At 41.3% G+C, this 25,209-nt stretch overlaps 1 protein-coding gene across 1 annotated transcript in view; it reads left to right on the top strand.

Annotated features, from left to right (window-relative positions):
• The window catches only part of nbas (NBAS subunit of NRZ tethering complex), a 153,615-nt gene that overhangs the window by 35,373 nt on the left and 93,033 nt on the right, over positions 1-25,209 (top strand). Inside the window, exons 22-32 of the mRNA XM_063902089.1 lie at positions 2,564-2,647; positions 4,169-4,322; positions 9,666-9,851; positions 11,575-11,748; positions 12,170-12,303; positions 15,489-15,551; positions 18,309-18,431; positions 18,513-18,615; positions 19,106-19,183; positions 19,316-19,470; positions 23,231-23,343. Of these exons, the coding sequence (XP_063758159.1) occupies positions 2,564-2,647; positions 4,169-4,322; positions 9,666-9,851; positions 11,575-11,748; positions 12,170-12,303; positions 15,489-15,551; positions 18,309-18,431; positions 18,513-18,615; positions 19,106-19,183; positions 19,316-19,470; positions 23,231-23,343 (1,367 nt within the window). The remainder of the gene's footprint in view (positions 1-2,563; positions 2,648-4,168; positions 4,323-9,665; positions 9,852-11,574; positions 11,749-12,169; positions 12,304-15,488; positions 15,552-18,308; positions 18,432-18,512; positions 18,616-19,105; positions 19,184-19,315; positions 19,471-23,230; positions 23,344-25,209) is intronic.

Genomic DNA, 25,209 nt, shown 5'->3' with positions numbered 1-25,209 from the left:
ATATTTCCATTTATGTGGGCAATAAAATGAGTCTAATCTGATCTAAAAAGGAAATTAAAGTGAACAATTCAAAAGAAAAGAACATGTTAAATTGTAGCCAAACTGAGAATCTCATTCCTTTCATACTTTCATTCGTTCTTAATTCCCTATTTTTACAACAATTCACTCTGCCAACATTGAAGACATTAAAACTACTTATTTTGGGGACAGGTGCCCTCTTGGATGTCTGAAAATTAAAATTCACACCTCTCTGGAACGCAGAAGTGGAATGTATACCTACAGTTCAAATTAAAAGCACCCAAATCTGGAATCACACATCCGTCGAAGCATGTACTCAGAGGTCTTTTTCACCTCTTCTTCTTTTTCTTTGTTCTCACTGTCACACAGCAGGAGCGTTCCTTACATTACACATGTGTACCCACAGAGCTTAAGGGCATTTTCAAACATCGCAATGACATAAAAAGGAGCAATACCTAATTGCATCTTCTAAATTTACACGCAAACAAAATTAAACACTTTAAAAGGACACAACACTTGCGGCGATGGGTGCACTCGTTTTGTTCTAGTTCTCACCTCTGCTTAGGGATTGGAGGAGCACTGAAGGGGGAGAGGATGTGTGAGAAACAGAGTGTTTCGGAGAGAAAGAAGTCCTTACTCACCCCGTTAAGGTTAACTAGTAAAGGTGACAGACTGGATTTACTAATGAGTGCAGGCTGCCATCCATTTTTGCCTTTTTGATACCTTTAACTCGTCTCCCTTGCATTTTCACTTATTCATTTTTTTTTTATCTACTCCTATATATTCAGTGGCAGTATAAAATGTATTCATGAATATATTTATACAATGTCCCCTGGAGTTAAAAGAATTGTACATGTATACAATACAAATGGCTTCTGGATATACATAGACGCACACCACCAACACCACTCCCTTTTATTAGCCATGTGTAAGTTTGTATGGAGGTCAGGTGGCAGTGGCTCTGCAGTGAGCATCCATCATGGCTCTGCTGCTGTGGGGCAGTTTCCTATTTTCCCCAGCCTGTGAGAACCAACCACACCCCCCAACAGCGCGACGCTCCTCCACTGCAGCAGACGGAGTCAGCTCACGCCATCTGTTTGGAGCTCACTCGCAATATACAAAGATCTTTTGCTACACTGAAATGGGGAAATATCCTCCTGTTGTATATCGACCAGGTCTGCAATGGGACCTGTAGAAGAATACAGAGAAGTGATATTTTGTTGAATACTTCTACCTTGAAAAGGATTCGCTTGGTTGTAATAAAAATAAACTAGAACAAAGTTTGTCTTGCATCTCCATTTCCCCCCACCCTCCTCTATTCCCTCCTCTCTCAGGCTGACATGAAGTAGATTAGAGGAGCGGGAGCGGAATAATTCATTCCTCCCATCGATATCCGAGCTCTCACACCAATATTTACTCTCCACCCTCTAACCTGGCTGTCTTAAATGAGGAAAGAGGAGCAGGGAGATGGGGAACGACAGGAAAAAAAAAAGGGAAAGAAGTTCACTTTTAAGGGAAGACTTCTCGATCTCTGTCTTCTCGGTGTTAAAACTCCAATCTGAATGGATGGACTCGTGCTTGAACATTGGTAGAAATCTTGCTACTTTTGCGCGTTGACATAAATCACATCCGCTACTCGGACACATCTTATGTATTTTGTGATTGGATAGAATTTATGGCCGTGTTAAAAAAAAAAAGAAACTGCAGCAGCGTGCGAGCACTCGGCCTTTAACTGCACCAAAGCTATAGATGATTTGTGGCCCGCGCTATCTCCTTGAGTTTTACAGCCACAGTACATATTTTTCTGTCTAAAGACAAATAGATAACAGGGCAAAATGCATTAATCCTAGAATAAGATATAAAACTGCTTCTGAAAACTCCAGTATCCCAGTTTTGTGTGTGTGTGTGTGTGTGTGTGTGTGTGTGTGTGTGTGTGTGTGTGTGTCTAAGTGTCTGAGTCTTGTCAGCACTGACACTCGAGGTTACAGAGTCATTCTTCACTTTGGTTTCTTTTCTCGTGTGTTACCTATTTATCTTCCTCAGACCTGTCACACTCAAGGAGACCAGGAAGGAGTAAAGCTTAGCACCAACACGGCGTTTAGAAACTAAATGTCCCGGCTATTTACAACCGAGGCACGACTCTGACTCTTTTTCCGAAGCTCTTTGAATAGTTTATTGCTGTGCTTTTTTAGTTTTTTCTCCCCCCCGTTCTTTACTTATTATGCGCCGCTGTTTCCATTTCCCATATGCTGCTACCTCTCACCAGAATTTTCTGGTTGTTTATGACCATGTTTAGTTTCAGACCATAAATGTCTTTGCTGATTTATAAGCTGCCATTTTAGGTCTGGTGTGCTTTTTTTTTGTTGTTAACTCCTGGCTAGTCGTTGGTCTTTGTTTTGATATTAGTTTCTGATTATGCTTTTTTCCAGACTGACCTCTTTTCCTCTAATTTAGTACATCCCTTCTTCTTCCATGTCATGCTTTGCCTTTGTATTTTTCTGTATAACATTTGTACTCATCGGACTCTTTGTCTTTTTAAACTCAGCATGGATGGAGAGGAGTTGGCGTTGATTCCATGGGACGAAGATAGACACAGAGAGATGGACTGGTGCGAGGCGGAGGAATGCAGGTAAACACTGAACATCTCCTTTGACATAAACACGCTATCACATCAAGCGTTTCAATAAAGCAATACTTTAAATCCCCTGATATGGTATTAAAATCTCCCACAAAGACTCTCGCAGCGTAGAACTGTTAGAATCCACGCTCCGTACCGGCCAGATGCTAGTGCTGGCATCGTTATGAGAAACAAAACATGACATCTTATTATCTAAATGTGAAACGGAACCATAACAAACTAATATCAAATCTTGTTGCACTGCCAATTTATGCAATTTGCCTGCTGCAGTAGGGAGGCCAGCTTCACTTACAATTTCGTTTAGCAAGCTCATTTTATTGCTCTTTGGTGTCAAGTCATTATATCAGTCGGCTATTGTGCTATTGTGCTACCGCAGCAATGTTTAAGACAGTGCTTATGACACCCACACTTCTTGTTTTCTGCCATTTTATATCCGCATTCTCCGTATTTCTATTTCTATGGTTGATTGTTTCTGTTTTTCCTGCTCGTACCCTATACCCAACCTGAAAGGATGAAGGTGTTGATATTCTATTTTTGTTGTTAGTTTTGACAAATCCCATGAGAAGACCCTAATCAACATTTAGTTAGTCTCACTCTCAGCTGCCACCCTCCCTATCCTGTTAGTCCTCTCTAGCTTTAGCCCTTTTTTCGCTACTGCAAACAGAAACATCTTCTTAAACGAATATATTAGGCCCATTTTGAAAATGATACATGTATTTACAGCAGCAGTAGAGTAAATATGGGACCGATTTAGAATAAAACACAGTGCCCACTCATGGTATTGAAAGATCAGCAAGTGCAAATGTGTTTTTAATTGATTTTGTACTGAAATGAAGCACGATGGCACAGAGCAATTAGCCATTTCTGACTTTGGCTACATTGACAATTCATCTTAGGACAAATATTTTTGTCAGTTGTCCCGGAATAAGAATTTTCATTGTCTAATGAGATTGGTCAATTCTTGACTATCCTTTAATGATCGCCGTATCATGTTTTTTGTTTTAATTAGCTCAATGATTTAAGCTGTGTATGTTGAAGATGTGGCGCTGTCCGTAGTGCTGAAACTGAGAATAGGAGATTGGTAGAAAGACATAATGCTTTCTCAGCCTGCTTGTGTTTTAGGATTTTAAATTAAACTTTTGGCCCGTATTCCACTCCCCCCATTATAGCAATCGAGAGAGAGAAAAAGGCGACAGACAAAGATTGGGGGGGAAATTGCTGTTTCTACGGCCTCTGCTGATTTTGAATCGTTCATAAATTCAGAATATATTTCGTTTTCTGAACACCACCTTGTTATTTAATACTGATCAATAATGCATTCCTTGCTTTATTTAGCCTTCGTGAGGCTATCTGATGGTCCTGCAATTTAGTGGAGAGTGCAACATCTTTGTATTGACACTGTTATGAAAAGGGCTGATGTTCACACTGAAAGAGGCTGGAAAGTAAACAAATAGATAAAACACACACTCAGACATGCCTCTGACTCCACTCTCCCGCCATGTCTTCCTTCAGAGCGATGCTGGAGCAGAACTTGTTTGATGACGACAGTTTCCTGTATGAGGACGCTCCAGAGATGCTGAGGTTTCGCACGGCAACACCGTCCATCGAGCTGCTGACCGACTGGTACCAAACCCGAGCTATGGACATCGATTTATGCTCCAGACAGGTACCTACATCTAATGATGTTGAATGAATCCCAGTTGTGGCCAAAAACTCTAAAGCGGTGCATGAAGGATTCCTAAATCTAAGAATGAGTTATCATTTTACCACATCTGGGCTCGTCGATGTTTTTTTCGAATGATTTTATGGATGGATTCACGAAATAAGGTCTGTGGTTAAAATGTTAACATTTTGTTCTACAACATAAACATTGAGGGGTCGAAAAGACCTGATAAAAAAAAAAAAAAGACCTGCGCTACATAAATGCAATCCATTCACCGTTTACCATTAGCAGCAACATATCCCTGTAGATTCAAAGCTAAGGTTCCTTTCATGGATGTAAAAATAACTAGATACAGCATCGGTGGCGGGGCCTCGTTCATTCCTATGAGAGCAGCTCATTGTCGCATGACGACTAAATGGCCTGACATTCTCAAGAGCAAAATGTCAAAAATGACCCGTCATGCCTGGCTGACGAGAGCATAGAGCACGCGCAGATGGTTTTTCCCTTAAGCCCCGCCCCCGATCTCCCGCGCTCGGCTCAGTAAAATGAGAGAAAATAAATCTGGATTCAGCTTTTAGCCGTTTAACCACTTTTAAAACCTAATGATTCAAATAAGAGCTGTACAAGTGTTAATACTTGGTAGTTTATTTAGTTTAAAAGTTATCCACTAATTTACAGACATCTGTATTTCTGGGCCCAATGACGTCATGGGCTGATACCGAAGTTGTAGAACCGCCGTTTGGCCACTACGAATGTTTTCCTCAGCGTCCGGAGCATTTCCTGGGAGCTTGGTTCCTTTCAGGTTCCATCTACTATTTTAGCTGGATAGCAGCATCAAATTAATTAATAGACATCTGGCAATTGTGGAGATAATTGCCGTTGCTCATTGCTCTTTTAAACGTGACGGGAGATGTTGCCAACCTCCATCACTCAAGGTCACTTTGATCCTATCTGTGACAGGCATCATCCTATTTGCCATATGGGCTTGTAATGAAGAGTTAACAAAGCTTCTGTCATCCACGTTCTCATGCTGTAACTGAAAATAGGACTTGATAGGACTTGTTTAGCAGAGTAATGGGATGTAACCGCTGGAGCAGCCCCCTCTCTCCTCCCACACTATCCACATGTCCTCTCTTTACCTCCTCCACAGTGATGGATCAAGGTTGTCACAGCACTCTCTTTGTGAAAGGACTAATCATTGTGCAGTCATATCTTTCCACTTTATTTCTCCAATCCATTCCTTTCACTTGGTGTAGGGAGGAGGGAATTTGGGAGTCCATTGCTCATATTCTGAAGCTGACCAGGGAATGGTGGCTTTCATCTTCCACTCATAGAGAGAGTCAGAAGGACACATAGCAGGAAGTCTTTTTTTATCTCTAGAAATCACACCCTCCTTCATTCTCTCCTTTTGATGTGACCTCATCCTTTTTTTTCTCTCTCACACGTTACTCCAGGAGCATCTTGGGAGTGTCCCAAACTCTCACACATATTATTTTTTTCTCACACACTTTCTCACACTTGCCTAGGCGAGAGAGAGAAAGACATTGGCTCTGCTGCCATTTCCTGAGTTTCATTTTCCCCTCCCTCCTGCCCTCTTTACTTTTTCATCTCATTTGTTCACTCTCATTTGTTCACTCTCGTTTGCGCCCTCCTCTCGTTCCTCATCAGGCTGTGTTTATGCTTGGGAGAGCGTTTTAATGGAGGAAAATGGGGTTTGATTAAAAGGAGGCACATCAGAGGAAGCTGGAGTGTTTAAAGCCGGTCACAAAGCCGCATGAAGCGAGGCGCTGAATGGGAAGATTGACAGTATGACTCAGAGAGAGATGGGTTTAAAAAAGAGGAAAATGGTAGACAACTAACAGAAAGAAAAGAGGAGGATAAATGCTGGGCCAATGCGAGGTCCCTTGTTATGTTAGAGTGTTATACAAACACAAAAATAGGGGAGGTCAGAAACTAACAGACGTTGAGGTAAAAAGGAAAGCAATCTCATTGTAAGAGCTCTCTATAGTGAACCAAAATCACAGGTTACAAAGTGATGGAAGGGTAGAAATAAAGGATATTATAAACAAGTGTCTGAAACAACAAAATGACACAAAATGAAAGGGTGTCTTTTTTGGAAAGCAGACGGAGAGGGAAGGCAGATACACTGAGATGGAAAAAGGGCCAGACTTGGAGTTCAAATGGAGGCCAGTCATGGTAAATTTTAGAGAGATTTTGCAGGAGGTGAGGAGAGGTAGAAGAGGACAAAATGTGGAAATGATGTGTGAAAGAAAGGACTGGCAGAACACAAGACAGAGAGACAAAAGAAAGTTCAAATTGGGTTGGAGAATTAAGCCGGAGAGTCTGTGAAATGTGCCGGGGCGGCGAAAGAGAGTTGTGTTACACGCAGCAGAGAACGATAAGGGGAGGGCACGGAGGCGAACTTGTAATTAAAAAGTGTGAGATTTTAGCATCTGAATTGTCTGTGGTTAGCTCCGGAATCTATCTCCGGAGAGCAGTGAAGCAAGGAGGGAGGGATGTAGGGGACGGGGAGGGTCTTTACTCACAGTTAGATCAATAGACTTCTCTCTTGTTGTATCTAATTGCTCAGGCTCGGACTCAAGGTGATTTGGGTTTCTCTCTCGCGGACGCATGCAATTATTTATTCAGCTGCAAAGTTGTTGAGAGATCAGCCAAATAACAAGGTTGCAGACCCCGGGAGCGTGCGCTAATGTGCCCTGTGCACGAGCAAGACGCTGCGCTAAGAGCTCTGCCGAAGGGCTCTCCTTGTCTAAAAGGTGGAGAGAAAGCAATCATCGCTACAGGGCCCAGCGGCATCTGCTATCGATTGGCTAACATCCACAGGTGGCTGAGCATTGATTGGCCGGGCGTGCTGCCAGCATATAGGTGGTCTGATATTGATTGGTTGCTCTTCTGGACAGAGTTTTATGGATCAGAGTAGCAGGAAGCCCAAGTCTTCCATTGTTTTATTGTCCGAAGACTAATGATTGGATATCAGTAATGACTGACTGGTATTATTTAGTCCCAGATTGGTACGGATGTGATTTTGCACACGTCCCAGTTCAGTGACCTCAGCAACAGTTTTTCAATGAAATGGCACCTTGTTGCAAACAATGTGCACCTGCTGCTTTGACTGGCTTAAGCAGATTTAACATGGCGGAGAGATCCATGGCACGAGATTCAAGTAAATCAGAATAAGAATACTTTATTTATTCCTAGAGGGAAAACATTCTTTACCCCTTTTTTGAAAAAAATGTAATATTTAAATGAACATAGAAATATAAAAGAAAACAATATAAGAACAAGAAATATGTTAAAAGATGTATATTAGCAGAGTATACAGTGGGGCAAAAAAGTATTTAGTCAGCCACCAATTGTGCAAGTTCTCCCATTTAAAAAGATGAGAGAGGCCTGTAATTTTCATCATAGGTATACCTCAACTATGAGAGACAGAATGAGAAAAAAAAATCCAGAAAATCACATTGTAGGATTTTTAATGAATTTATTTTCAAATGATTGTGGAAAATAAGTATTTGGTCAATAACAAAAGTTCATCTCAATACTTTGTTATATACCCTTTGTTGGCAATGACAGAGGTCAAACGTTTTCTGTAAGTCTTCACAAGGTTTTCACACACTGTTGCTGGTATTTTGGCCCATTCCTCCATGCAGATCTCCTCTAAAGCAGTGATGTTTTGGGGCTGTCGCTGGGCAACACGGACTTTCAACTCCCTCCAAAGATTTTCTATGGGGTTGAGATCTGGAGACTGGCTAGGCCACTCCAGGACCTTGAAATGCTTCTTACGAAGCCACTCCTTCGTTGCCCTGGCGGTGTGTTTGGGATCATTGTCATGCTGAAAGACCCAGCCACGCTTCATCTTCAGTGCCCTTGCTGATGGAAGGAGGTTTTCACTCAAAATCTCACGATACATGGCCCCATTCATTCTTTCCTTTACACGGATCAGTCGTCCTGGTCCCTTTGCAGAAAAACAGCCCCAAAGCATGATGTTTCCACCCCCATGCTTCACAGTAGGTATGGTGTTCTTTGGATGCAACTCTGCATTCTTTCTCCTCCAAACACGACCAGTTGAGTTTTTACCAAAAAGTTCTATTTTGGTTTCATCTGACCATATGACATTCTCCCAATCCTCTTCTGGATCATCCAAATGCCCTCTAGCAAACTTCAGACGGGCCTGGACATGTACTGGCTTAAGCAGGGGGACACGTCTGGAACTGCAGGATTTAAGTCCCTGGCGGCGTAGTGTGTTACTGATGGTAGCCTCTGTTACTTTGGTCCCAGCTCTCTGCAGGTCATTCACTAGGTCCCCCCGTGTGGTTCTGGGATTTTTGCTCACCGTTCTTGTGATCATTTTGACCCCACGGGGTGAGATCTTGCGTGGAGCCCCAGATTGAGGGAGATTAGCAGTGGTCTTGTATGTCTTCCATTTTCTAATAATTGCTCCCACAGTTGATTTCTTCACACCAAGCTGCTTACCTATTGCAGATTCAGTTTTCCCAGCCTGGTGCAGGTCTACAATTGTGTCTCTGGTCTCCTTTGACAGCTCTTTGGTCTTGGCCATAGTGGAGTTTGGAGTATGACTGTTTGAGGTTGTGGACAGATGTCTTTTATACTGATAACAAGTTCAAAAAGGTGCCATTAATACAGGTAACGAGTGGAGGACAGAGGAGCCTCTTAAAGAAGAAGTTACAGGTCTGTGAGAGCCAGAAATCTTGCTTGTTTGTAGGTGACCAAATACTTATTTTACCGAGGAATTTACCAATTAATTCATTAAAAATCCTACAATGTGATTTCCTGGATTTTTTTTTCTCATTCTGTCTCTCATAGTTGAGGTATACCTATGATAAAAATGACAGGCCTCTCTCATCTTTTTAAATGGGAGAACTTGCACAATTGGTTGCTGACTCAATACTTTTTTGCCCCACTGTATTTCTAATGATATAAATGTTCATTTTTTAATTACTATTATTAGTTATTAGCAATAATTCAAAATGATATATGTGCAGGACAGTTGAATACTGAATGTAGAATTTATGTAAGGATTTCTTTAGTGCGTCTGCACTGCTTCAGATTGGAGTATACAGAGTCCATGTGGTTTTTTCCATCCTCGAAATTAGAGGTCGAATTCAAACCAGAAGATTTCATCACCTTTCAATGATGAAATGTAGCTCTCTGTCTGTTTTTTGCATTTGGTTATTATATCCTAAAAGGCCAAATGCGGTAACAGGAAACTAGTCAAAGAGTTATCCTTCTGAGTCTTTAGAAATGACACGCATACATTTTGTGCAACACTGACTTGCATACATTTTGATTTTCCCTCTCGATCAGGTGGACTGCGCCCTGTCGCTGGTGCGCCTGGCGAAGGAGCGGGAGATCCCCGGGCTGGAGATCCTGTGTGATGACTTGGTGACCATGGAAACACTTGTGTACGAGACATCATGTGAACTGAGTCTGACACTTAAAGATCTGCAGCAGCTAAGTGACATTGACAAGCTCCGCCTGCTCATGAAAAACGTAAGTGGCCCAATTTACGTTTCCCTTGAAAGGCTTTATTCACATAATATGTTTTGAAATGAGATATGAGTTTATTCATAAAACTATAAAATGGTTGATGGACATCTGATCAAATCAATCTTTCACACTCATGTAATCATATTGCCTTGAAAGCCAAGCCATTCAAGTAAAATTATTTTTACAGTTTTGGCCAAACCCCATTAGGAAATGAAAGCATTTATACATTTATGATGTTTTTATACAGAAATATATTCCGTCCCACTATAATATTTAAAATGTGCATTTACCATCATGCTGCTTTTTATAGTACAGTTCCTATTAGTTGACATTGCCAGTAAAAATAAGACAGCTTTTTACCATTTTTGTATTGCTAATTGGACTTTGAATAGGCAATGAATCTCAGTGTAAATCAGTTTAATTAAAATCCTGGAATCCCTGATATTTGATAGTACAAACATACCCCCAACACAGACTCAAGAGAGTTATAAAAGCAAGTCTGTAGCAGGTACTACAGTCTGTAGTCCCCACGGAGTACATAATGTGAGCTGTCCTCTAAATTGTACCTAATAACTGCCAGCTTTAGCCTGTGACGACCACTGCCAGTAGGATCCGCCACACAGGCAGCCAGCCAGCAAATGTTGTTGACTGCAGTAACACATGCTGTTTGACTGGTTCTCCCTTTGGGCACTGTGTGCATGTGTGTGTGTGTGTGTGTTTCTCCCAGATTAAATCTTCCTCTTTCCCTGCATCTGATGTCTTTCTTTATCAGAGACACAGTTCAGCAAGGTAAAATGTTTACGTATGGGTGTGCAAGTTTTCATTTAGGATCTGTATATATTTTTTAATCCCATTTTCCTGTAGATGCTCTCTTATCTGTGTATCCCTGAATCAGAGCTGTTGCATTGTGGGTGCAAGGCCATGCAAGATTTTGACATGCATCATCTCAAATCACAACCCACACGCCATAGCAATTATAGTTCAACTTAAGGTTCATATGCATGGCACATTTGGATGCAAGCACAGTCTTAACCCTTAAACACTGTTCAGGCGAAATTTGACCCATCTTGACATTGGAAGGGAGTTAAATCGTTTGACAATGAGAAGAATAATCACGCAGTGCTAAAGGTAGCCCTGACCCTAGATGAGAAGAGTTTAACTCTCATATTTTAACAACATTTTGAAATACATAACTGCCAATAACTAACCCTTACCCTTACTCTAACTTTTCAACAGTTGAGCATCCAGGGCTGCTGGGAAATAACCTTAAAATCTTTTCTTTGTTGACATTGATGGAAATTGCATAATACAGAGCAAAGGTTTGAAATAAAATCCATAAGTACTCAAGAAAAGACAAACGCAGTGCGAACAGAATCCCGTTACCATTGCCCTTTGTGACAGCAGATGTTTTTACAAATATTTTCCGTGGCAACTTTGCCCACATAAAAAAAAATTCTGACTGTATAGGAGACTATGAGAGAATGACTGTAGTTCTCGTTCATTTATTACCTCAGTAAACAGTTTCCCATATATTTTATGGTTTCAATCCTTACTTTCAAGTCTTCTTAAATAAAACCTCATTTTGTAAATTATGATCCCATTTTAGAGTAAAATAGACGATAAAGATTTTCACAGTTTGTTTTATTAGACCTATGGGTGTGTGGGCACCTGATTGTATCAATTTTATTACGTTTCATAAACTTAAAGTAAATGTCTTTCCTCCCAGTCCTGCATGGAGCGGTATGTAAAGGACACTTTCCAGTGGATGGTGCCGTTCCTGCACCGATGTGAGGGGCAGAAAGAGGGTACTGCTAAATCTCTGCTCAGAGAGTACCTGGTCAGCCTGGCCCAGCAAGACCTCACGCTGCCTCTCATCATCTTCCAACACTCCAAACCTGACGTAAATATACACACACACACAACGGGGGTGGTCACACTCGGGTAACCATGACACACGCACACACACTGCGTCTTTGATGTTTGTGCCATGTCAGGGCCAGTGTCGTACCCCTGGGTTGTAAATGTTATATTTATGACCCCATAAGGGCACAGCCAAGGACATGTCTCCTGGCTATTAAAACAAACACACACACACACACACACACACACACACACACACACACACACACACACACACACACACACACACACACACACACACACACACACACACACACACTCAAATTGATACAGTGCTTGAATCTGGATATTCAAAAATACTTTTTCATGCCTAAAAGGGTCCTCCTCTCCTCTCCTCTCCTCTCCTCTCCTCTCCTCTCCTCTCCTCTCCTCTCCTCTCCTCTCCTCTCCTTGACCTTCAGTGCCAGCAGAAAATCATCGGAGACCCAGACCAGCTGATGGCGGTCGCTCTGGAGTGCATCTACAGCAGTGAGAGAGATGACCAGCTCAGCCTCTGTTACGACATCCTGGAGTGTCTGCCGCAAAGGGGCTATGGGTCAGACATACACGCGCACACGCACACGCACACGCACGCACACACACACACACACACACACACACACACACACACACACACACACACACACACACACACACACACACACACACACACACACACACAGGTAGCCATGCACATTTACACATAATCTAAAATAGAATTTTGTGATAAAGCTGTGTATACCGTGCAGCGGTAGAAATGTGTTCTGCAAATTGCTTCTACACCGGCAGCTATTCTTGCGCAGCTCTGAAAATATCGCAATCTCTCATATCCAGCTGTCTCGCAAGGCAACAATATTTAGGCAGACATGGAGGAGGAGAGTGACGTTGTTAGTCCGGATGAGTTATAGGATCTGGATATATGATTTTATCACCTTTTTTTAAATGAAAGGTGAGCAGAACCTGCAGACAGTGTTTGTTTCCTCTCGGTAAAGCACATTTGTTGGGACTTTTATATTGCCTTATATTGCGCTGAAGGAAGGTATGCTGTTATTTATACGCACCAGTTATCCCTAAAACCTGTAACACTTATTATTGTTCTCTGAACTCGAAAAGCTTCCATTTTGAAATAATCTTTGTTTTACTGTTTTCAGTTTCCAGCGTTGTCTCATGTCACAATAATTAAATCAGATTTAGTACTGTTTGGTCATTAAAAAACATTTATTTATTTATTTAACTTATAGAACTTTATTGTGACTTACAGTATACTCTTATCCTGAGTTAAGATTCTGGCCATATTGCTCACCCCTAATCTCAAACAGATTAATGAAATGTCAACTATAATATGAAGATGGTAGCGATGTACCATTGCCTCATACACACACTGTTGCTACCCCTCCCACCTTTTCGCCTCTCTCCTAGGACGCATCAATAAACCTAACTACCACCTCTGTTTCTGCCTTCCCCCCTATGCACCTTTTCTTTTCCTCCTCCTCTCTCTCTCTCTCATGCTTAACTCTGACTCCAAGGAGCCATCAGTTAGCCTAGCTACAGTATATTGCTGTTGCGGCCTCTCTCTCTCCCACTGCTTCTGTAACACATTTTATTTCATATGGCAAGAGGGCTCGCCCTTTAAGTCTCCCATGAGGCTGTGTGGAAATGCAGTGCATTGGAAGGAGAGGGTGTGATGCAGTAGTAAAACATAGAGAAGAAGAAGCAAGAGTAAAGCGGAGAAAATAACTGATTAATGGACACATGAAGTGTCTGAGTACTTTAAACTAATTAAAATGACTTGTTATTAGATGAATTATCCTTCCTCGGTGCACCTTAATTGGATAATTGAATTACTAGGCTACATACAAGGATTGCTTAGTTTTTTTCCATGACAGTTGGCTGAAGCAACCATACTTTGAAACGATGGCACCTTTTGCCCTTTTCAACCGCTCACTTTGGTTGCGCTGCGGTGGTGCAAAACAAAAAGAAAACATTATGAAGGACATTTGAATACCATCAAAAACATTAATAAGATATATCAAAAAGAAGCTAAAATAAATGTTTCCCCCTTTACATAACCTTGATGCAAAATGACCTGTTAGCTATTGGTTAACAGTCTGTGTGTAGTATCTAATAAAATGTTTGTAATTCCATATCTAACAAGCTAGCTGACACTGAATAGGGTAGTAACTTATCAACTAACACCACTTTTTACAGCAATAACTATGATATTAAAAACGTTGCTATTGGTTATCTTTGTATAGGTCACTAAAGATGAACTAAAGTCACATGTTGAGTACTGCTATTACTTTTGAACTTAGCTTAGCTATTAGCAGCTAGTGAGGTGAGCTTGTAGTCAGTTAATGCTTCTCATTGCTGTTTTTTGTATCTAGCTATGCTGTTTTATTTGTTAAGGTTTAGAAAATAAAGATTTTTGCTGCCACCCCTCATACAGTATAGGTGAATAAAATGTGTTTGTGGCACAGCTAGCATTTAACAATTGAGCAGTCAAAGAAGCATGTTGTTCTTCCAGACACACTGATGAAATAGTCCACATGTCTTGCTGTGACTAATTTTCACCAGAACTACTTTCAACCAAAGAAATAGTCGCAATACAAGTGTATACATTGACCCATCCTTGTCAGCTTCATGCTATGTTAAAGTATCAGATAGAAGCTTCCTGGTAACACGTTTGGAGGCAATTTATGTCAGTCAATACATTTATTGACTCAGATGTTGCAGTTTCATTGCAGTTCATATACGTAAGTCACAATTGAACACATCCCTCCCCCCAAAACAAGCGAGGAATATTTAGTCCTATAAAGATGTATTTTCTCATCTAATAGTGCAGTTTGGCAATTGAGCTTATTAGCTCCTCAAAATAGGGTCTTACTCTACACATATTTCAGTGTATATAATACTCATACATGTTTCTTTCTGTATCAGCACATTTCAGACTAAGCATTTCACTTGCCAGACAGACTCTCTTTCTGCAGTGCTTGGATTAGCATTGCTGCAAGGCGCTACTGTAAATTCAATGCCTTCAGCTTCACATTTCTCCCAGGATTTCTCTGACTTGCTAATCTCCAAAATTGCCATCACGTCATAGACTATTACATATTTGCAAGCTAGGACAGAAACCATGGACTTAGAAGTTTCAAACCAATTTTCTGATTTCTATTTTTTTATTTTTGAGACAGCTTAATTAGGACTGTCAGATAAAAGAGGGAGGGAAATGCGGAAATGGGCATGGGATTAGGTGGTGAGTGAGGGAGAGGAATAGAATGAGGAAGAAAAAGTATATTAAAAAGAAGAAGAGCAGGAGGTGGAGCAGCAGAGACGTGCAGAACGAAAAAGGAGAAATACATTGATAGGTCAAGATTTTATGCGTGTGTGAAAACAGTCGGATAATGTAAAAAAAAACACTCCCTCACTGACGCACACACACAAAGTTGTTTCATCAGGGTCAGGACCCTAGTGGGGTTCAGGCCAGCCTGAACCAGAATCCTTTGCCTCAGGGCAAAGCATCATGGGGTTTTATTTTTAGTAGAATTTGAGCACAGCCTCACAGTGGTAGGCCACACTCACACCCACACATACACTGTATAGGTACCCACACAGGCAGGCATGCACGTTCAAACTATGCACACACTTTATACTGAAAAGGATTTGTTTCTCTAATTTGTTCTACTGTTTAGTGCTTTTTAATGACATGAACACAAACTAACTTCTTGTCGTATCCTCATACAGACAAGACACGGACATCACCGCATCCCTCCACGATAAGGTGGACAAACTTGAGAAGCATCTCAGGTAGGTCATATTTCAGCCTCTCATCACAGCCTTTTCCTAAACATAAGCTACGTTCAGACCTCGAGATATAGAGAGCCTATTTATTTCATTTTCTCTCATATTCATTTTGCATAATTACAGTCTTTTATAATTCTTAACTCCGGTCCTTTGTCCGTACATGACCCCTATGCCCGTTAGCAAGGCATTTAAAGTGGTGATGAGGAGCCCATCACTTTGGTGATTAGTGCTGCATTGCTTGGGAAATGTTCACTTTGTAGCAATGCTTATTACCTCCCTCCCCTCTTCACGGGCCTGATGGAGACACTATGAAGGAGAGGAGACATGGACTTGAAATCTAAACACACACACACACACACACACACACACACACACACACACACACACACACACACACACACACACACACACACACACACACACACACACTCACACACGATATCAAAGGACCTCTGTCTGTCTCGTGGTATTCAAACAGCCTCAGGCATTTTCTCCGTTACAGGTTAGAATCACCTACGTGTCTGTCTCTTTCTCCTCCACCCCTCCCCTCAGGGTGAACTTCCAAACGCATTGAAGTGCTGAGGAGGAAGGAAGGAGGACAAGGATGAAGGCAGGGGTTGGTTGGGAGCCTGAAGGGAATGTAAATGATGATGATGATGAGGAGGAGGAGGTAGCATCAACAGGAAAGCCAGCGTTGGCCTTTGTAGACAAATATCCACACATATTTACAAGCAGCCACACACAACCATGCGCAAACGCAGCCTGGGGACACTGGAAAGTATGTTCATGTATATTTTGTGCTGAAGCATTGTGAGTTGCACACACACACACACTCTCACCCAGATGAATCAGGCATTAATGCGAAGTGTCTGCTCCCAGAGAGCCTTCGGAATAAAAGCTGTTCAGCTGCTGCCACTACCACTTGCTTGCACATTAATATGTGCACAGAGAACATGCAGACACTCTCGCACTTGAACACACACACACACACACACACACACACACACACACACACACACACACACACACACACACACACACACACACACACACACACACACACACACACTGTTAATATCAAGGCTTGTTGTCTGCCTCTACCTTTTGCTCACGCCCGCACGCGCAGGCACATACACATACTCACCTGTTTACTATGCTAATGAGTTTCAGCAGAGAGCGAACATCTGTAGCTGCACGACCCTGCTGAGACGGGGGGGGGGGGGGGGGGGGGCAATGCTAATCTCACGTCAACACACACATGCATGCACTCTCTCCCTGGGTCATATATGACTGCCAGCACTCACATGCTCCAAGACAAACACACGCTTACAAAGAGGTGCTGCGCTCTGGCGTGTAGATTATCATGTGGATCCTCAGCGTTGCTCTACACTTCCTCCATCTGCACCGTGGCTTCAAAATGACTATCTGCTGCCAAAAATAATGAAAAGCTTAGAGCGAACACATCTTCTGTCTTTCACATCTGTGCTTTACCTTGAATTTGTTTTTTTAAACATATTTTTTTACCCCCAATCCTTTTTTTCTTTGACACCTATCGCTGCCAATCATCCTGTCCTCTACTGTAAACACGAGTCGATTAATGTGACTTGATACTGTGTTTGTCTGTTTTTCTTTTGTTGTTTTTCTTTACTTATTATATTTAGGAGTGCAAGACAATATTTAGGGTACAATCCTCTGCCATTGCAGCATATTTTTCTTTCTCTTTCCTATCAATCTTGCTGTACTAGTAATGGTAAATGCTTAACAAATTATCAAAAAACTAAATATGATTACACTTTAGCATCCCACTATATGTTTTTGATAGTGCATCTACAGTATGTTGAAAAACACTGCATACATTTGACTGTTTAAATGCAAAAATGTGTGCAGACAATGGTTCATTTTATGTTGCCTATAGCACTTTTGTAATCTTCAGCAATTAGATTCTTCCACCTCCAAGTAACAGTTTAAGTTTAAATGTCATTTTCGTCTTTGTTCTTTGACAGTTTTCTTCAAATTAGTTTATAAAAAGCGCTGTATGTCACGAAGATAAAATGGACCTTTATTTATCCCCGTAATTCAGGAGTTAAAACAGCAACAGAGTCAGGGTGAAAAACAGGACAGTACAGATTCACACAAGGTAAACAAAAATAATACAAAAATACAATTATATAGTAACTGTTAAAACTAGATATCACAACAAGGTCAAATGTGGATCAGTTGAATGAACATACAGCTCTGGAAAAAATGAAGGGACCATTCAAGATATTTCTTAAATCTCAATCTGTATGGCAGCCATTCCAGTGTCTGTTGAATTCCAACACAGAAATGTTGTCAGTAGTTCATAGAATAAAATATATATTGTTTTTTACTCAAACACATCCCCATAAATAGTAAAACCAGAGGAACTGATAATGCTGCAGTGGTCTCTTAATTGTTTCCAGAGCCATTATAAATATTTTGGTTCTGATTGTTAAATGTATTTACATGTGAGGGTGCAGATGCAAGGGCAGGTCAAAGTCATTTGTACAGACAGTGCAGATTCTATGTTCGGGTTACAAAATGGCTTACATGCTTATCTCTTGATTGTGCAGCCTGATGTGCTACAGGCACAAAGCATTGTCACTATTGGAACGTGTCCATTTGTTTCCCCCCGTGTCATGATGTGTATTGGATGGCTAGATTCTTGCTATTATCTGCCTGACCTGCTTTATGACAAAATCGAGTTATATATTGTGAAAGTCTGTGCTTCTTGCTTAACAGTGTGGTGGAGATTCTGGAGAAGCACGGCCTGCAGAAGCCCATTTCATATGTGAGGAACAGCCAGACCAGTGAAGAGGAGGCGCACCAACTGATGGTCAAACTGTGCCGCCACACTGGCCGCAAGTAAGAACTTAGAAAGACACTTACGCACAGATATGTATGCCAGCATTCGTTCAATGTACTTAACATTTATGTGTGTTGCAGAAACCCTCCAGTGAGCGAAACAGTGTGGAGAGGTCTATTGCAGGACCTGCTTGACATGCAGCAGAATGTCTACACCTGTCTGAAACCGGAAACGTGTCACCAGGTAAGATCAGCAAAACATATTTGACATGCTATTATCAGATTTGTGAAGAAAATTGTTGATTAAAAAAGCAGAAAAAGACTCCCGCACACCGACGTCTTCACTTGATGTCAGAGATATTAAATAACAACCTTTTAGTACACCGGCTTCATCAGACGGGGATCAAGTGTGTAATCACATAATGGCACCATAGGTGTATAATAAAATGAAGGCCTATATAATCTCATATAGAGAACAAAGTGCGTCATCTGTGGTTCTAAATGCACATTTCATGAAAAGGAAAAGGAACTCTACCAAGATAATTGTTGATTAAAAAAGGTGAAGTGTGCAATTTCAAGTGTCTGAGTGCACCTTTCCCCCCCTGAAGAACACTTTGCTTCACATTTCTCAAATGGAGCTGTGTTGTACTCCCTAATCACTGAATTCCAACTGCAGTTCTCAGTGAAACACCATCTCTCCTTTTATAATATCCTTCTCCTCCTGACTGCTGCAGGTCTTTGTTGAGTCGCTGCTGTGTTCCAGCCGCGTGGAGAACGTACGCCTGGCAGGGCAGCTCATGCACTGCTCCAAGGTATATTAAACATGACTCCGACTCCCTTTTACATTCACACTGCCCATTGGGATCTCCAGACATTAAACCTCCAAAAATGAATGCTAATGCTGCTGTCCCTTTGATCTGTAAATGTTATATTCATGTTTCCAGGTCAGCCAGGATGTTCCTGTCAGCCTCTCTTTCCGGGGTAAAGGTTACGCTCTGAAGGTGGGCTACGACAACAGCCTGGAATTAGTATTGGCTGCTGCCAGAGAGTACTTCAACTCCTCCACGACGCTGACTGACCCCTGCATGGGCCTGGCCAGGTAAGAAGAAAAAACCCCCCCCCACATTTCTCAACGTTCAGAGACCAGTTGGATTAGCTAGTTCTCACGTCTTAAATGCGATAATTCGATTAAGAGACACATTTTCCTTGTAGTTTTGCTTTATAAGGCTTTTTAACATACCAGAGGTGTGGTTTGTCGTGATATAATTTGAGCGTCAATGTGTTTTTGTCTATATTATCTACACAAAGAACATGAATATTATGCACTATTATGCAAAATGCACTTTTTAATGTCTTTAATTCATATATATGTCTCTCCTGAGTGTTAAGAGAACATTTCAACAAAAAAGGTTGTCTCCCTCTCCTGATCCAAGTATGGGAAAGCCGTTCAAAAATGGGTGGGTTAGGTTTCGGGTTCATACGTGATGTAAAATTCATCTTTGACGTAATTTGTGGGTTGCATGGCATTAGCAACAAACCAACCATGGTAAGCCCCCGCCCACCCTCTTACCTGAATCCCGTCCTGCAGCGACTCTGTGTATTTTTGGCCACCGGTTTCAGCTGGATGTCTAAGAAGACTAGTCTGAAACGTCTGAGGAACGTGGTCGTTTTTTCCCGAGGTTTTACACCGCAAACAAAGCAAACAACCAATCATGTTCGTGCGGAATAGACGTCATGGGAAAACGTCCTTATGAGTATTATCACTTATATTATTATTTAAAACACAATGCAGATTCTCGGTGGTGCAAACAAGAAAGGAAAACTCTGTATTGCTCGACTTTGCACTTCAGATTGGCCTTCTTCGTAATTCCCTTTCTAAATTAAAGCCCTACTCACTGTATCACTTTTTTAAAGGATGGATTCAAACTAACCCAGGGCATATTAGTAAAAAAGGAAACTCTTTCAAAAGGAATACATTTTTGAAAGCACAATTTAGTTCTGAAGGATGGGCTTTAATCTATTTCGACGCTTGTGAAATGTTCACATTTTTGGAACTGTCTATTGAATTAGGTGCAGTGAAATAAATATACTTATAAAATACTTTTGTTTATTCGTCAAGGCCTCAGTGTGTAAGACAGATGTTTAACCTTCACAATTTCTATGAACTTTGTATGGATTTTTCCACCAATCTTGTACAAACTTGAATTGTTGGCATGCTGCCTGAGATGTTGACCTTGCGTGTTGTTGATGTTTTTATGCTATAATGACCCCCAGGGAAATAATAATGGCGGCTGCTTTTATTTAATCTCCTATTCCATGTTGCATGAAGTGTATAGCAAGTACAAGTGTTTGTGTGGGAGTACATTTGTGTCAGTTGCTAGTCTCTGATCTCAGAGGGGGGCTGGTGGGTTTCTAACCTTACCGGCTGTTCCTAGTGGGGAAGTGGGACAGTAATTGGGTCGTCATTCATTTATAGTAACAAATGCAGAGGCACCCCTCCACAGGCTTGGACACCATCATCCATTGTACCACTCCCACTGTGTGTGTGTGTGTTGTGTGTGTCTGTGTGTGTGTGTGTGTGTGTGTGTGTGTTACCTGCTTCACATTTCTCAAATGGAGATGGAGAGTAGTGTCTCAACTTGTGCACGTTTGCACTGAAATTAATGCCCTGTACAGACTGGCTGCGTGTGTCCTTTAGATTAAAAATAACTGCTCCAGAGACACACATCTAAAAGGCACAGACTCTCTCCTTGCTCGGACAGACACACAAACTGCCCCCTACCTGTGTCCTGAGAGGATGCGGTCAGTTGCACCAGGCAAGTTTAAAACAAGGACAACAAGATCCCTCTTAAAATAACACGGGAATCCCTTCCAATTCCAAATGAGCATCACTGATGGATAGAAGAGAGGCACAGTCTCACAGAGACAACAAACACAGAATCAGTCCCTAAAGGGATGGTTGATATTGTTTGAAGTGAGGCTGCCATGACAGACTTTTCCATATTTAGACTATTATCAACAGTAGATGGCTGATGAATGTCCTCAGTATGTGCACATACTGTGAGTGGTGTAGTCTTTAGTTAAAAGCTTTAACAAAAAGGCGAGTTTTAAGAAGTGATTTAAAGATGTCTCTCATACAAGCCCTTGTTTAGGTAGGAGAGTCAGAAAAGAATGGAGGAAATTAAGATGGAGAAAGAACTATTGCGTCAGTACTCCATCTGCTTGTTTTAGAGAAGACCTTTACTATGGCGTTCCATTGATAAATCGGAGTCTGTTTAACAGTAAGTAGCTTTCCACAAACAACAGAGTACTAGTGCAAAGCACATCGTGACCACGCAAAACCCAAATATATTTTCTCCCCTTCGTCTTTTTTTTTTTTAACGCGAACTCACAAAACACACGCCTGCAGATACTTCACATCACGAGTACATAATCACCATGCCCTCTTTCTGTCTCTCATTCGCCCATCCACAGCCCTTTCCTCCGCTTTCATTTGCCAGGACAAACCTCTTGTTCCTGGCAAGAACAACAAGAGTGGGAAGCTGCTGAGTGTTTTGCAGAGTGTGTGTACTCTAGTCTGTTAACAACCCTTATTCAAACCTGTTGTGAAGACGTGTGTTTGGGTTTCATTACGCTGATAGATATTCTGAGACGCCTCTTCTCGATGTCTTTGTTGGAAATTAAAGAAAAATGTTGTTCTGTGTGCGTTTTCTGGATGATTATACACTCAAAGGGCGAATTGCCTCCTCTGTACTCAACTGGCACTGACGTCAGAGCTGTTCCATAAGCTGTTGTTTCATGTGGGATTTATTTATTTGTAAATGAATCATTTACGTTTTTTTCCTCTGTTCTCTCTCAATCCTTGCCGTACGATGCTTCGCTGTATAATTATGTGATGAAAAACAGAGAAAATGAGAGCGTGTACTTGCATCTTGAGCAGGCACATTGAGTGTACTGTTACATATGCTAAGTGATGTGCTACATAATCCTATTAAGGGTAATGAGTGTGGATACTGTTGGAGGAGAAAACTCCCCTGTTATAGACACATCAAAAATAGTCTAGACTTTGTAAATAAATCCATTTGAGCAGTCTCTTCAGGTTTCTGATCAAACTTCACAAACGTCAGAATTAATGGACAAGTTTGTTACAACTTTAAAAGTGGGTCCTTTTTTAGTAAACAAAACTCATTTATACCTTCCAGCAAAGTTTAGCAGGCAATGAAAAGCTGCTTTACAACACTTTACTAGAATACTATTAGATAAATGTTATGGGTAGGTGTTTAAAATCCAACAATGTATGCTATTCTGTCCGAACAATGCTTAAAATGATTTCCTCCGACCTGTAAGACATTTTGGGGAACATGTTATCTGCTTTCTGACGGAGAAGAAGATCCATACACACATGGTTAGCTTAGCATAGGTTCTCCTTTGTTGTTTTAAACTTGAGTTTTTATTGAGTGTCTGTTTGTACATTCAACAGCAAAACATTGTACATGTTACCTTGTGGCGTCCCAGCTCACAGCAAAGGTAGAGAAATAAAGAACAAGACCATAACATCAAACTGATATTTAGCATTCATGGTTGCAAGTTGCTATTATCAGGGTTTCTCATAAACATATCACTTATAGTTTCTTGAAAAGCCACTGTGGCCATTGTGGGTTTCTCTTTCTTTAACGGAAGGGTACCAACAATTTTGTCCACTTCTGTATATACCCTTATCAATCACACAATCATTTATATTTCCAAGGTATAAAATTGTGCATTCCTTGGCTATTGCATAACCCAGAATGTCTCCAATAGTAGCATGCACATTTCCCCAAACAAGTTCTCCTGTTTTAACCGGCCGTTGTCTTCTGCAGGGCGTGTCTCCAGCTGATCACAGACTGTCCTCCGAGCATCCAGGAGGAACTGGACCTCATCAGCGCCCTCAGCCAACTGGAAGACTTCAACGCCAGCATCCTGCCACTGCAAGGTACTTTACAGTATATATTTGTGTCAATTGAGTTGTCTGTGCTGTGACTTAATTTCAACTCAGACATGCTGTTGCCCACCTCCATCACCCATCCAACCTCCATCCCGTTTCCATATGTCACCTCTTCTTGCCACTATAAGAAATATATGGTATTCACGGATCAACTGTTGTGAAAACAACATCTGCCTGATGGCCTAATTAGGATTGAAGCGTTAGCGCTCTGCATGTTTGCTCTCTTCTACACTCGCATAATATTTCAGATTTCAGCTCCATCTGTAACCCTGACCAATCAGTATTCTCCTCCACACTCATCCTTTTCTCTCCACCTCAGTACCCTATTGCAGTGGTTTCCAGGCATGGCTCTCTTTTAAAGGGAACTGTGGAGCCGGTCTGCAGCAGCTTGGCCCCTCATTGCCTCACCTCTGAACCGAGGTGTTGTTTGCCTCCGAGGCTTCTGCTCTCTTCCCTCTTTTGCCCTCATCAAACTGAGCTGCCAGCATAAAACCGCTGTGACAGGGAGAGCCATCTCTCCCTCCTTCTTCCTCTCTCTCTTCGTCACTTATTCCTTGTTTTTTTTCCTCTTCCCACTCCTTCTTTGCTCCCTTACTCTCACGCCTCTTCACCTCACTCCATGCTCTCTTCTCACATTATTTTTTCACTTGCCACTGTACCTGCAAGAGAGACCAAGATTTTCGAAAAAAAAGTATGGGAAGGAAAGGATGAAGGAAGAATGGGACAGAAAGTGATAATGAAAAAAACGGGGGTGTAGAATGTCCAGGCCCAACGGCTGGATACTGTTTTGCCTGCGGTGCCCATGTAAAATGTGTTGTTCGGACTCAAGGACACATGACAAATGACATGACAAAATAATGTCCAAACACAAACACGCCAGTCTTTCTTTTTCACAAAACAAAAAGCCATATCCCTGTACCTCCGTGCACTCGCAGATAATCACGCACAAGTATGAAGTGAGAGAATTTGAGCAAAGGTAATCCATCTTAGGCTGCATCCCCCCCCAAACAGCGCCTTTGGCAATGCTTTATACAAAACGCACACAAACACACTCACACACCACCCTCTCCAGCATTCCCTCTAGGCCTCGCCTAAAGTGATGCCAAGCCATAAAGATCCTCTGCAGGGTGCAGAGAAAGCTCAGAGGCCCGTGGAGCCACTAAACACGCCATTTCTTAGGTTTTCGGTGCAAGCAAAAGAAACCAAAATATGGAAATGGATTTTTGGGAGTTGTTGAATTCGTATTATGAAAAAAGTTGTAAACCTTGTTTATAAACCTTCCTAAGTATATATTACAATCCTTTTCATAGGAGAAGAACTGAACCAAAATGTCAAACACTGAGCAGTAAATCCTCAGGAAATATGTTCTTCACTAGCGTATATATATTTAACAAATGTTCAAGAGATACATGTGTAGAGTCATGTTTGCGCTGTGAATTGCTTAGACTACAACAACAAAGCCATAAATGCCAAATATGTAAAAGAAATTGTTGCACTTTTTACAGGATTACAGTTAACAAGGGAGTGTGGTACAGGATTTTAAAATTCATTTTTTGAGGAATTATTGAGCGTAAAGTATTGGCTGACTAAAGATAAGCTCTGATTTGCAAACACGTGAATCCTGACAAATGTTCTAGCAGGCAGATTTAGATGAAGACATAAACATTGAGGCAGGTAGAAAGATATATAGAGACATAAGTAAAAATGATTTCACATAATTGGCATAATGCGTGTTTCAGCTTGTAGTTACTTTCACTGTTACTGACACAAATAATGACAATGCAAATGATGTGATATATTATAAGGGTCGGGCTTTACTTTTTACAATCTTTGCAGCATTCCTTTTATTTTTTC

Source organism: Eleginops maclovinus, chromosome 15, assembly GCF_036324505.1.
Source record: "Eleginops maclovinus isolate JMC-PN-2008 ecotype Puerto Natales chromosome 15, JC_Emac_rtc_rv5, whole genome shotgun sequence".
Classification (NCBI taxonomy): Eukaryota; Metazoa; Chordata; class Actinopteri; order Perciformes; family Eleginopidae; genus Eleginops; species Eleginops maclovinus.
The sequence above is the reverse complement of the archived record's forward strand: the minus strand, read 5'-3'. Positions and strand labels throughout refer to the sequence as shown.